Source organism: Salmo salar, chromosome 10 (genome assembly GCF_965601325.2).
Source record: "Salmo salar chromosome 10, fSalSal1, whole genome shotgun sequence".
Taxonomy (NCBI): Eukaryota; Metazoa; Chordata; class Actinopteri; order Salmoniformes; family Salmonidae; genus Salmo; species Salmo salar.
Genome location: NC_138300.1, coordinates 65,083,320 through 65,098,710, shown reverse-complemented (window position 1 = coordinate 65,098,710; position 15,391 = coordinate 65,083,320). Strand labels below are relative to the sequence as shown.

General features: G+C 39.8%; 1 protein-coding gene across 3 annotated transcripts in view; it reads right to left on the bottom strand.

Annotated features, from left to right (window-relative positions):
• peak1 (pseudopodium-enriched atypical kinase 1) overlaps nt 1–15,391 on the bottom strand; it is a 298,755-nt gene that overhangs the window by 50,385 nt on the left and 232,979 nt on the right. For all 3 annotated transcript variants that reach the window (XM_014123825.3, XM_014123826.3, XM_014123827.3), the window contains one exon: nt 10,767–10,990. In XM_014123825.3, the coding sequence (XP_013979300.1) occupies nt 10,767–10,990 (224 nt within the window). The remainder of the gene's footprint in view (nt 1–10,766; nt 10,991–15,391) is intronic.

Below are 15,391 nucleotides of genomic sequence, written 5' to 3'. Positions count from 1 at the left end.
GCATCCAATTCCTACGAGCATAAATGGTTAATGTGGATGCTACCATGATTACAGATAATCTGGATTGAATCATGAATAATGATGAGTGAGAAAGTTACAGACTAACCTCTCACCATTAGCAATAACAGGGGAGGGAGGGTAAGCCTTTTTTGGGGGGTATATTTATGCATCCAACCTGTTGGGGCTAGGGGGCAGTATTGAGAATTTTGAAAAAAATATGTGCCCATTTTTAACCTGTTAGGGCTAGGGGGCAGTATTGACACGGCAGGATAAAAAAACATACCCGATTTTAATCTGGTTACCACTCCTACCCAGTAACTAGAATATGCATATACTTATTACATATGGATAGAAAACACCCAAAATGTTCTAAAACTGTTTGAATGGTGTCTGTGAGTATAACAGAACTCATTTGGCAGGCAAAACCCTGAGACATTTTCTGACAGGAAGTGGATACCTGATGTGTTGTATTGCCTTTAAACCTATCCCATTGAAAAACACAGGGGCTGAGGAATATTTTGGCACTTCCTATTGCTTCCACTAGATGTCACCAGCCTTTACAAAGTGTTTTGAGTCTTCTGGAGGGAGATCTGACCGAACAAGAGCCATGGAACGATAATGTCCCATTAGACACCTGGCGCGCGAGTTCATGTTGGGTACCCTCGTTCCAATACGTTATAAAAGAGTATGCATTCGTCCACCTTGAATATTATTCATGTTCTGGTTAAAAAAGGCCCTAATGATTTATGCTATACAACGTTTGACATGTTTGAACGAACGTAAATATATTTTTTCCCCTCGTTCATGACGAGAAGTCCGGCTGGCTTAGATCATGTGCTAACAAGACGGAGATTTTTGGACATAAATGATGAGCTTTTTTGAACAAAACTACATTCGTTATGGACCTGTGATACCTGGAAGTGACATCTGATGAAGAGAATCAAAGGTAATGGATTATTTACATAGTATTTTCGATTTTAGATCTCCCCAACATGACGTCTAGTCTGTATCGCAACGCGTATTTTTCTGGGCGCAGTGCTCAGATTATTGCAAAGTGTGATTTCCCAGTAAGGTTATTTTTAAATCTGGCAAGTTGATTGCGTTCAAGAGATGTAAATCTATAATTCTTTAAATGACAATATAATATTTTACCAATGTTTTCTAATTTTAATTATTTAATTTGTGACGCTGACTTGACTGCCGGTTATTGGAGGGAAACGATTTCCTCAACATCAATGCCATAGTAAAACGCTGTTTTTGGATATAAATATGAACTTGATAGAACTAAAAATGCATGCATTGTCTAACATAATGTCCTAGGAGTGTCATCTGATGGAGATTGTAAAAGGTTAGTGCATCATTTTAGCTGGTTTTATGGTTTTGGTGACCCTGTCTTTGAATTGACAAAACATTACACACAACTCTTGTAAATGTACTGTCCTAACATACTCTAAATTTATGCTTTCGCCGTAAAACCTTTTTGAAATCGTAAAACGTGGTTAGATTAAGGAGATGTTTATCTTTCAAAGGGTGTAAAATAGTTGTATGTTTGAAAAATTTGAATTTTTGACATTTATTTGGATTCAAATTTGCCGCTCTTGAAATGCACCTGCTGTTGATGGAGTGCACCACGGGTGGCACGCTAGCGTCCCACCTAGCCCATAGAGGTTAACTGCCTCCTACACCAACTCAGAAGCTAGGATATGCATATTATTAACAGATTTGGATAGAAAACACTCTGAATTTTCTAAAAACTGTTTGAATGGTGTCTGTAAGTATAACAGAACTCATATGGCAGGCAAACACCTGAGAAAAATACAAGCAGGAAATGAGAATTTTGTGGCTGTACTATCTTCGAGTCATTGCCAATAGAACACACAGTGACAAAGGATTCATTTTGCACTTCCTACGGCTTCCACTAGATGTCAACGATCTTTATAAAGTTGTTTGAAGTGTCTATGATGAACAGAGACCGAATGAGAATGCAGGGAAGTTGACGTCCCTGGGATGTCGTCACTTCATTATTGCGCGCACATGCGCGTTCATGTGAGGCGAGACATTTTTCAAAACGTGTTTCAAGACACAGGAGAGCTCGGGTTGAAATATTACTGATGTTTCACGTAAAAAATGGACCAAAAGATTGCTGCTAAATAACGTTTGACATGTTTGAACGAACGTAAATAGATTTTTTTTTTTGACTTTTCGTCGTGACTTTTCCCTCCCCCGCCCTACATTTTGAGTAGCCTACCGAACGCGCTAACAACATGGAACAACTTGGAGTTATTTGGACATAAATTATTAACTTTGTCGAAAGAAACAACATTTGTTGTGGACCTGGGATGCCTGGAAGTGCCTTCTGATGAAGATTATTAACCTCTTGGGGCTAGGTGGGACGCTAGCGTGCCACCCGTGGTGCACTCCATCAACAGCAGGTGCATTTCAAGAGCGGCAAATTTGAATCCAAATAAATGTCAAAATTCAAATTTTTCAAAAATACAACTATGTTACACCATTTGAAAGATAAACATCTCCTTAATCTAACCACGTTTTACGATTTCAAAAAGGTTTTACGGCGAAAGCATAAATTTAGAGTATGTTAGGACAGTACATTTACAAGAGTTGTGTGTAATGTTTTGTCAAGTCAAAGACAGGGTCACCAAAACCATAAAACCAGCTAAAATGATACACTAACCTTTTACAATCTCCATCAGATGACACTCCTAGGACATTATGTTAGACAATGCATGCATTTTTAGTTCTATCAAGTTCATATTTATATACAAAAACAGCGTTTTACTATGGCATTGATGTTGAGGAAATCGTTTCAGGAAAGGGAATAGTTCTGTTATTTATGATGTTAGATGACTCCAACATGCCAGCTAACTGTATAGCCTAGTGTATTTTTCTCTAGCGCAGTAGTCAGATTATTGCAAAGTGTGCTTTCCCAGTAAAGTTATTTTGAAATCTGTCAATGCGGTTGCTTTCACGAGATATTAATCTATAATTCTTTGAATAACAGTTTAATATTTAAGCCACGTATTATAATTCGTATTTTTGTAAATTCACTGGCAGTTTTGGGGGAGACACATTTTCTCAACGACACGCGCCGATGTAAAATGCTGTTTTTGGATATAAATATGAACTTGATAGAACAAAAATGCATGTATAGTCTAACATAGTGTCATCTGATGAAGATTGTCAAAGGTTAGTGCATAATTTTAGCTGGTTTTCTGCTTTTGGTGACGCCTGTCCTTGAATTGAAAATGGATGTTTGTACTTTTTTTGGCTATGTACTGTCCTAACATAATCTAACTTTATGCTTTCGCCATAACGCCTCTTTGAAAATCGGACAATGTGGTTAGATTAAGGAGATGTTTATCTTTTAAATGGTGTAAAATAGTTGATTGTTTGAGAAATTGAAATTATTAGATTTTTGATGTTTTGAATTTCCCGCCTTGCGAGCAATCCCGTCACAGGGATTAGGTTACCCTCGATCCCCAACAGGTTAACGATTCATTCCTGATTATCCATAATCATGGGAGCATCCACATTAATGTAGTGTTCAGAAACATATTCTATTCTTATTTACAATAAGTGACTTCAAAATGCGTGAAGCCTTTTTGCAGAGTATCCTTCAACTTCCCATTGCATGAGAATTGATCGAAAGCAATTACTGAGATGCTACAGTGCCCATAATCAATGCTCAACAGTATTCTGATCGATAACTCGGGCTGGGTTTCCACTAAGTTAACATATGGAATTTTTTAAAGATGGTTATACCAAGGATCATTTGACCATTTGATTTTTGAATTTTAGGACCCCTGTAGGTATACTTAAAAAAAACAAAAAAAACATTGAATTTGGCCTTACTGCTATTAGCCCATAGAAACACATTGAATAACAGATTCATACATGAAAAAAACAATAGTCCAAAAATAAATCAAAAGGAAGTTTGTTTTGAAGTGTCTGTCCTATATCTGAGAGATATAAGAAAGATCAGGAAATAAAAATTTTTTTGTGTCTAATGACATGTACACCTTTGACGTGAAAATGTCCTATTCACTTCCATTCATTTTTCGAACACCATCGTATTCATGAGAGTCTCAGCTTTCCATGAGGGGTAATATTAGTGTGTAGCCCAAAACATTCAGACACTATAATTTTTATTGGTCGCGTACATAGTTTAGCAGATGTTATATTGGACGCAGTGAAATGCTAACCTTACTAGCTCCTAACAATGCAGTAAAATGTCAAACAAGTACACAAATAATTTACCTTGCCCAAAAAGTTCATAAAGAAATGTCGGAACGAATCCAATTAACAACCCAATAGCACTAACAATCTTTTCGGCTGTAGGTAATAATACAAACAATTCTGAGCAAATAATAATAATTCCCTTCTATTATATGAGGCACAGGAGGAGACAAATGCTGTGCAGCAGAGAGGTTTTAACTTTGGCTACTAACCATTGCAAAGTGATAACCCAGTCTCTTCCCATAACCGACCACAATACTGGCACACTTTGGCATTGCTTGGCTACTGAGAGAACCACTGAGTGTCAATATACCAAGGAGAGGAGAGAGTATAGATCGACGAAAAGCAAGTAGCTGATAATGAAAGAGGGGTAGAGAGATGGGCAGGAGAGGCGCAAGAGGAGAGGGTGAGAGGAGTGGAGAGAGAGAAGAGGTAAGCAGCAGAGAAGAGGAGGAAGGTAAAGGAACGAGAGATGAGGAGCGAGTAAGAGAGCTGGAAGGATGAGGAGGGTGGGGAGTTGGAATGAGAGAGAGCTAATGTGTCAAAAACACAAAAATGAGAAGAGAGAGAACTCCCTACCTCGATCCTGCTAATGGCTCTGTGTCAAAGTTGTGAGAAGAAGAAGAGAAAGAAAGCAGAGCGAGGGGGGCACTCTCCCTGTTCGCCTCCCTGAAAATTCCTGCTGCGACACTCGTGCCAACAGGCAGGCAGACGGGCAGGCAGGACGCCCCTGCGCTACGTCTCATTCTGCTTCTCATTTTGATAGAAAGGGGAGGGTGTGTGCGAGTGTGTAAGAAAGTATGTGTGCATGTGTGTGTTTGGGGAAAGAGAATCAATGTCATTCTTTCAACTTCAGACACAGTGGAAGATTTCTGCTGTGGAAGTCTGGACTGCTCATTCATGGCATATCAAAGCATGGTATGGCTCAGCAAAATTCAGCACAGCCCAGCATAGCCCTATACAGCCAATGTCTGCCAAACATAGCATGGCATAGGCCAGCACAGTTCAACACAATCTCCCACATCTGTCCACATCTCAATATTCAAATTAGACTGCACTGAAGTCTCATGACAGGCTGCCCTCACAAAATAGGTTTCTAACCTCAAAAGGTATTTCCTGGTTAAATAAAGTTTAAATAAATATGAAAGCAAATTCAAGAAAGTCCTCCATTCATTTTGCTTGCACCCATCTATAACCTATCCTGTTTTCTGATCAGCGCAGTTGAAGGGCAGAAAATCACTCAGTCAACTTACCTACAAGTGAAAAATAAACTTGTTTGTTCATTCTCCATCATTTCCCATTCTCACTAACTAACATGTACCCTCTCATTAGCTGTTAGTTGGAGCAGGATGTAACTAGCTTGCAGGGTGATCATCATTTAGTCACACAGAGGGCTTCCATCACTTTTAGGACACACACCACAGTGTGACGCAAACACACACAGGCCACTTGACAGCAATGAGAGCCATCCACACACACAGCAGCCCTTCATGATCTGAAAGCCTCTCACGCAGCAGCCCTTCATGATCAAAGCGACAGGGCTCTCTCCATTTGGGCGACCGATATGGGCTTCCCAATTGCTTTCAAACACCAAATCTAAAGACCTGCAATACGCATGTCATTACACCGACACGTTCTCTAGAAGGTTCTGATCCGATATAAACGGAAGCAAGTGATGATGATGAATATGCAATGGATCAGTCACTCCGAGTCAACCAGCCCTAACAGGGGCGCAGTCCTGCATGTAACATCAGTCACCATGAAATGTAACTTCCGCTGCGCATTGCTAAGCAATAGCCTTTGATTAGTGATCCAGCAGGCTTCAATACAAAGCACAGTAACAGGGAAGTGGTCAGAGAGAGCCAGTAAGATGCACTACATGAACAAAAGTTTGTGGACATCTGTTTGTCGAGCATCTCATTCCAAAATCATGGGCATTATTACGGCATTGGTCCCCCCTTTTCTGCTATAACAGTCTCCACTCTTCAGGGAATGCTTTTCACTAATGTTGGACCATTACTGTGGGGACTTGCTACCATTCAGCCACTAGAGCATTAGTGAGGTTGAGCGATTAGGTCTGGTTCGCAGTCGGCATTCCAATTCATCCCAAAGGTGTTCAATGGGGTTGAGGTCAGGGCTGTGTGCAGTCAAGTTCTTCCACACCAACCTCGACAAACCATTTTTGAATGGACCTGGCTTTGTGCACAGGGGCATTGTCATGCTGAAACAGGAAAGGGCCTTCCCCAAACTGTTGCCACAAAGTTGGAAGCACAGAATCGTCTGGAATGTCACTGTATGCTGTAGTGTTTAGATTTCCCTTCACTGGAACTAAGGGTCCTAGCCCGAACCATAAGAAACTGCCCCAGACCATTTTTCATCCTCTACCAAAATCTACATTTGGCACTATGCATTCGGGCAGGTACCGTTCTCCTGGCATCCACCAAACCCAGATTCGTCCGTCTCTGTGAATTAATATGACAGTGAGAGAAATCACTTTTAAAGAATATACTGTAAATATCTCCAACAAGTAGGATGAGCTTTTCGGAGGAAAATAGAGACTTTATGAAAAGGCTCCATTGTGCACATCTATTCAAACTGTTGTTGAGAAATAGGGTATTATAGCAAGGTTTTGCCTAGAGTTATTTATATATTCTGCCAGTGTTGGTTCCCTTAATGCTTTCACCGTGTTCATAAAACTAGAAGGGCAAAATACACCCACCACTGTTCTACTTTCTGTCCTCGTCTTTCAACCAATAACTAGACCTGAACACTAGCTGGCCAATCAATGTCATCAATTGATCCAAGACCAACTCAGTAAATCCCTACCATTGTGACAATGAGTCGGCATAATGCTGCATCAAATATACATGATCCTAGGGGCACTGGCAAACACAATGTAAGTAACTTAATTTATGTGCCCCTAATTGCACCGAATACTTCTGTTTATCCTACAGCTATTGTCAGCCGTAATCATGAGCCTATAAACCAGAGTTACACTGTTAGCACTGAGGCGGTGTGCAATAGTAGGAAGACCACTTAATGCAGCTCACCCTGCACTATCAGCTCCAATGTAAATAACATGAGGAAGTCTACTTCTAATAAGCTTCCCAGTAAAGCATTAAAAACAATCAAGCAACCCAGAAAAGTGCTAAAAATAGCCAATATTAACAGCCGGAGAAACAAGGTCCATGAAGTCAATAACTTGCTTGTAACAGATGACATTCATATTCTGACTATCTCTGAAACTCACTTAGATAATACCTTCGATGATACAATGGTAGAAATACATGGTTATAACATCTACTGAAAAGACAGAAATGCCAACGGGGGCGGTGTTGTGGTCTATATTCAGAACCACATTCTTGTAAAGCTTTGAAACGATCTAATGTTAAATACTGTTGAAGTAATATGGCTACAGGTGCATCTGCCTTACCTTAAGCCCATTCTTATGGGAAGCTGCTATAGACCAAGTGTTAACAGTCAGTATCTGGATAATGCGTGTGAAATGCTTGATAATGTATTTGATATCAACAGAGAAGTATATTTTCTGGGTGATTTAAATATTGACTGGCTATCATCAAGCTGCCCACTCAAGAAAAAACTTCAAACTGTAACCAGTGCCTGCAACCTGGATCAAGTTGTCAGTCAACCTACCAGGGTAGTTAAAAACAGAACAGGAACTAAATCATCAACATGTATTGATCACATCTTTACTAATGCTGCAGACTTTTGCTTTAAAGCAGTATCCAAATCCATAGGATGTACTGATCACAATATAATAGCCATATCTAGAAAAACCAAAGTTCCAAAGGCTGGGCCTAATATAGTGTATTCGAGGTCATACAATACGTTTTGTAGTGATTCATATGTTGATGATGTAAAGAATATTTGCTGGTCTGTGGTGTGTAATGAGGAACGTCCAGACGCTGCACTTGAAACATTTATGAAATTGCTTATTCCAGTTAATAATAAGCACACACGCATTAAGAAAATGACTGTAAAAACTGTTAAATCCCCTTAGATTGATGAGGAATTTAAAAATGGTATGGTTGGGAGGGATGAGGCAAAAGGTATGGCAATTAAGTCTGGCAGCCCAACTGATTGGAAAACATGCTGCAAATTAAGAAATCACGTGACTAAACTAAATAAAAATAAACTATACTATGAAACAAAGATAAATTATACAAAGAATGATAGTAAAAAGCTTTGGGGCACCTTAAATAAAAATCTTTGGGGAAAAAGCCAACTCGGCTCCTTCATTCATTGAATCAGATGGCTCATTCATTACAAAGCCCACTGATATTGCCAACTACTTGAATGACTTTTTCATTGGCAAGATAAGAAAACTTCGCCATGACATGCCAGCAACAAACGCTGACACTACACATCCAAGTATATCTGACCAAATTATGAAAGACAAGAATCATACTTTTGAATTCTGTAAAGTCAGTGTGGAAGAGGTGAAAAAATGTTGTTGTCTATCAACAATGACAAGTCACCGGGGTCTGACAACTTGGATGGAAAATTACTGAGGATAATATGGGACTATATTGCCACTCCTATTTGCCACATCTTCAATTTAAGCCTACTAGAAAGTGTGTTCCCTCAGGCCTGGAGGGAAGCTAAAGTCATTCCGCTACCTAAAAATAGTAAAGCCCCCTTTACTGGCTCAAATAGCCCACCAATCAGCCTGTTACCAACCCTTAGTAAACTTCTGGAAAAAATGGTGTTTTACCAGATACAATGCTATTTCACAGTTAACAAATTGACAACAGAATTTCAGCATGCTTATAGAGAAGGACACAACAACCACAGCACTTACACAAATGACTGATGATTGGCTGAGAGAAATTTATGATAAAATGATTGTGGGGGCAGTCTTGTTAGACTTCAGTGCAGCTTTTGACATTATTGATCATAGTTTGCTGCTGGAAAAACATATGTGTTATGGCTTTACACCCCCTGCTATAATGTGGATAAATAGTTACTTGTCTAACAGAACACAGAGGGTGTTCTTTAATGGAAGCCTCTCAAATATAATCCAGTTAGAATCAGGAATTCCCCAGGGCAGCTGTTTAGGCCCCTTGCTTTTTAAATTTTTTACTAACAACATGCCACTGACTTTGAGTAAAGCCAGAGTTTCTATGTATGCGGACGACTCAACAGTATACACGTCAGCTACTACAGTGACTGAAATGACTGCAACACAAAGCGTTGCAGTTAGTTTCAGAGTGGGTAGCAAGGAATACGTTAGCCCTAAATATTTCTAAAACTAAAAGCATTGTATTTGGGACAGAAAATTCACTAAACCCTAAACCTCAACTAAATCTTGTAATAAATTATGTGGAAATTGGGCAAGTTGAGACGACTAAACCGCTTGGAGTAACCCTAGATTGCTCTCAGTTGGTAGAGCATGGTGTTTGCAACGCCAGCATGGTGTGCGCAACGCCAGGGTTGTGGGTTCGATTCCCACGGGGGGCCAGTACAAAAATGTTTGAAAAAAAATGCATGAAATGAAATGTATGCATTCACTACTGTAAGTCGCTCTGGATAAGAGCGTCTGCTAAATGACTAAAATGTAAAATGTAAAAAATGTAAACTGTCATGGTCAAAACATATTGATACAGTAGTAGCTAAGATGGGGAGAAGTCTGTCTATAATAAAGCGCTGCACTGCCTTATTAACAACACTATCAACAAGGCCCTAGTTTTGTCGCACCTTGACTACTGTTCAGTCGTGTAGTTAGGTGCTACAAAAAAGGACTTTGCAATTGGCTCAGAACAGGGCAGCACGACTGGCCCTTGGATGTACACAGAGAGCTAATATTAATATTATGCATGTCAATCTCTCCTGGCTCAAAGTGGAGGAGAGACTGACTTCATCACTACTTTTATTTTTGAGAAGTATTGACATGTTGAATGCACCGAGCTGTCTGCTTAAACTACTGGCACACAGCTCGGACACCCATGCATACCCCACAAGACATACCACAAGAGGTCTCTTCACAGTCCCCAAGTCCAGAACAGACTATGGGAGGCACACAGTACTACATAGAGCCATGACCACATGGAACTCTATTCCACATCAAGTAACTGATGCAAGCAGTAAAATTAGATTGAAAAAAACAAATAAAAAAACACCTTATGGAACAGTGGGGACTGTGAAGCAACACAAACAGGCACAGACACATGCATACACACACACACACACATGGATTTAGTACTGTAGATATGTGGTAGTGGTGAAGTAGGGGCCTGAGGGCACACAGTGTGTTGTGAAATCTGTGAATGTATTGTAATGTTTTTAAAAATTTAGAAACTGCCTTAATTTTGCTGGGCCCCAGGAATAGTAGCTGCTGCCTTGGCTAATGGGGATCCATAAAAAATACAAATAGCTCACCCAATAAAGAAAAATCAGCATGTAGTTCTTAAGGAATGGGCTCAAGGACCACCAACCTAAGGTGTTTTCAAGTTCACAGTGTCTCCCAATGGCCAGCTAAAGCCAGGTCTTACCCAGGTTGCTGTAGGTGGCACTGCAGGAGCTGGATGCTGGCGAGTGGGAGTGGCCATCCTCCTCCTCCGGGTCAACCAGGCTGGGACTGCTCTCGCTGGCCAAGGCCGGGGTGGCAGCCAGGATGACACTCTCCTCCATAGGGGACAGTAGCTCCAGTTTGGCGGGTAGGGAGGACGCGGTGGGCATCTCCCCCTCGGATATGTTGGCATCACATGGCACCTGGCTGCAGGGCAAAGGAAAGAGAGATGGCAAAGCTTAGAGAGCGGGTAAAGGTTGTACCAGAATAGAGATGGCACTAGCACCTCATATACAAAGATGGAGGAACATGAAGCAGTGTTTTAATATGAATGAACATGAATTGCCTACAGGGGGGCTTAGAAAGGCATAGGAGAAAGCGAGGCTTGTGTCACAATGCCAAAAGGACAGTAAGTGACTTGTGTGGAAGATTACACGAAGAGTCAGGAGCAAAGGGGTAACATTTCTGGTGGCTCATGAGAGCTGACTAAAGGAAGACAGGGAGTTGGAAAGGAAGAGAGGAGCAGGGTGATGGTTAGGGTGATGAAAAGGGTGTCATAGGAATGTGCTAGATTTAAATGTGTTGTTAGCATCTTTTAATGAGATCCCTGCCAGCCCTGTATGTGTGTGTGTGTGTGTGTGTGTGTGTGTGTGTGTGTGTGTGTGTGTGTGTGTGTGTGTGTGTGTGTGTGTGTGTGTGTGTGTGTGTGTGTGTAAAAATGCATAAGAATGTGTTTTTACAGCAATGTCTAAAAATAATTTCATTAATTTCATTTATCCTGAGCAAGGTATTCATCCATCTGTATATCTTAAATATATGCTCACTGTGTATTATCTGATGACCGAGATCGACATAAAACTAACCCATGCATGGATAGATATGGTAATCTAAATGTCATAATATGTGGAAATACTTACGTCTAAACTGCAACTTTAACTCATATGGATGAATATACTGTATATTAATACAGAGCATTCAGAAAGTATTCAGACCTTGATTTTTTCCCACATTTTGTTACGTTACAGCCTTATTCTAAAATGTATTGCATTTTTTTCCCTTAGCAATCGACACACAAAACCCGATAGCAGGTTTTTAGACATTTTTGCAAATGTATCAAAATAAAAACAGAAATACCTGATTTACATAAGTATTCAGACCCTTTGCTATGAGACTCGGAATTGAGCTCAGGTGCATCCTGTTTCCATTGATCAACTGAGGACACCAATGAGTCAAAACGACGGAACGTACATTCAAATGTAATTTACAACAAGCAGGCTAGAGATTGAACGTGTGCAAGGTCAATTTCATGTCTGTGTTTCAGCTGACCAACAGCAGTCTACAGGCCAGTTGCATATTCATTATTTAGGTGTACTTGCTAAAGGCAAAGCACAACTATAGATTTCTTACATATGCATGTTATTATTTGATTTATTTAACATGCTCTAGAGCTTAAACAATTTAATCCATTAACATGAAACCAACTTCAAATGTCCAGAGTGCCCCAACTCTGATTGCTTAAGAAAATATTTTTGATACCATTTATTCTTCTTGAACTACAACAATATTTAAATGAACTCCCAATGCATTCAATAGAAAACAAAGGCCCATAGACTTCAATGTTAAATAAAGAAAATATTCTCTACCCATCTCCTCCTACACCGTTCATACTGGCCTAAATAAGATAGTATCAAATATCCTTTGACAAGGTATGCATACTTTTGGAACTAGAACCATTTTCAGTTAGAGTAAGTTAGCATAACATAACTCACCAACTGTAACTCTTGAATTGTTCAAGCTAGAGACACCAAACCAACGTTCTCATGTTCAGGCTGTCCTAACGTCAAAATCTTAAACTTATCAACTATAACTATACACATTTGCTCAAATTAGCATAAAATAACTCACCAACAGTGACTCCTGAACCGTTTAAGCTAGAGACACCAAACCAACTTTCACATATACAGGCTATCCTAACTTCCAATCCGTAAAAATCTTTATCAAATGTAACTATGTAAATGTGCATACATTTGCATAAAATAACTAAACAACAGTAAGTCTTGAACCGTTCAAGCTAGAGACACCAAACGGACTTTCTCGTGTTCAGGCTATCCTAACTGTGGTAATTAGCATAAATCAGGTATAAAACATAATGGATTCAATGCCAAAAATAAAAACACAGTGGTAGACATTTTAAATGCTATCACTTTTTAACCATTTCAGCTACAAACATTAAAAAGACATTAACATTTTCTAAACTTTTCAAAACCATTAATACTTTAAAACAAGCTAGCAAGCACACTGCATTTTCTTCAGGAAACACACTTCTAATTATTATTATTTACTATGTCATTACAAAAATAGTGTCTTCTCTGTACTGCCTTCAAAGAACCTGCGCATTGAAATGTTTTTTTTTGGGACAGGTTATTCAGGAAAAGTTAGGAGTTCAAGCTGAGACAGGTCAGAGTGCAGGGTCTCCAGCGCAGGCTACTGACGCTAGGTCTCCTTTAGAGGACAGAAGAGGAAAGTATAGCAATAGGTAGTGCATCTAAACATTCACAGAATAACGCAGAGATGGATAGTAATATTTCTGAAACAGGTTAGTGAACTCAAGTGTTTTATTAGATTTGTGAAAATACAGGGTGGAATATCAACCAATATCAATCTTGGTTTCATCAGACCAGAGAATCTTGTTTCTCATGGTCGGAGAGTCTTTAAGTGCCTTTTAGCAAACTCCAAATAGGCTGTCATGTGCCTTTTACTGATAAGTGGCTTCCGTCTGGCCACTCCCATAAAGGCCTGATTGGTGGAGTGCTACAGGATAGGGAGGGATGTATTTTCTGTTTGTCTAGATTGACAGACTATTTACTGTGGTGTTGAAAACGCAAACCATGATATTGAAGTGCCAAAAGTCGGTATGTTTTGTTTATTGGTTGTGTGGTGCATTGGCACAGAAACCTGTTGGTGGAAAATGTGTTGCATATATGTAATATAATTATACATATGCCATCAGAATGTTGAAAATCTGATTTCCCCCTAGCTGATTATTGTCTGCAACTGGCTCTGATAGTGAAGTAATGAAACAGGCAGGGAGAGTGAGCTCGTCTGTGGCGGTCAGCGAACCCTCAACCTTCTGGCCCGTAGCCCTGCGTGGCATCAACTGTGCCACAAAGGCAAAGTAAATATCCACATTTATATATGAACAATACTCCATCACCTATTCTGCCTTCCTCTTGTGATGATTTAGTCGATAAATTAAATAGCAAATTAAGGGAAATCATCGATGCCATAGCTCCAGTCAAATTGAATAAGGCCACATCCAAACAGAGAGCCCCTCAGATGAGTGATGAAACTAATCAATTAAAGAGAAATTACAGAAAGGCAGAGCGGAAGTGGATTAAGTCAAAGTTCCATTATGATATCAGAGAGCAACTTGGCTTATTTAACAAGTCAATTAGAAATGCCAGACGGGCTCATTTTTTTAACTTGATCACCATTAATCAGAATAATTAGAGAATGCTCTTCTCCACCATTGATGGCCTGATAAATCCTAACCCCACAAGCCTGTGTGTACTTTTTTCCACATCTAAATGTGATGTGTTTGCGACATCTTTTAGAGATACGATAACAAACATTAGGCTGGGTATCAGTCAAGCAAGCCACTGTGGATTTATTTTCCCTGGTTGACACAGACATGGTCAGGAAAGTGATATCACAACTTAAGCCTTCTAACCTGCCTCCTCGATCCTATTCCCACCACCTTCAACAAAACATTTTTTAATTGCATATCTGAAGTGCAAGCTATTGTTAAAAACTGCTATGGTGAAACACCTTCTGAAGAAAAGTCTATTAGATTCTTCAACACTTAGCTGCACAGAGACAGTCTTCGTTAAAGTGGTACATGATCTTGGAGCCAACACAGATGCCAATCAGCTCTCTGTCCTTGTACTCTTGGATTTAAGTGCTGCATTCGACACTGTTGAACATGTCCTTCTGGACAGACTGGAGAGGTAGGTTAGCCTCTCGAGTCCAGTTCTAAATTGGTTTAGGACGTACTTAACCGGTCAAGAGTTTGTCATCACCCTTGGTGAACATAACTCAGAAAATACATATCACATGTGCCATTACATAAGGTTTGATTTTGGGTTCGGTACTGTTCAGTGTATATATGTTACCCCTTGGCAGCGTTATCAGAAAGCACAGCATTGATTTTCACTACTACGCAGACAATACACAACTTTACATTTCTGTGTCATCAGAGGATTTTAGCTCCACGGATTTATTATTAGACTGTATTAGTGATTTAAATACTGTGATGGCTCACAACTTCCTCCAGCTAAATCAAGACAAGACCGAGGTACTGTTGGAGCCACAGCATAGAGAGAGAATCTGGACGCACATTTTAAAACACCAGGTAAAAGAAAACCTAGGTGTATTTTAGATTCTGAACTCAATTTCAAATAATGTGACCAAAATAGCTTTTTACCACCTGAGGAACATTGCCATGGTGCGGACCGTTTCTCTCTCAGGCTGATACAGAGAGACTAATCCATGCTTTTATTGCAAGCGGGCTTGACTACTGTAATGTTCTCCTGTCTGGTCTACCCAAGA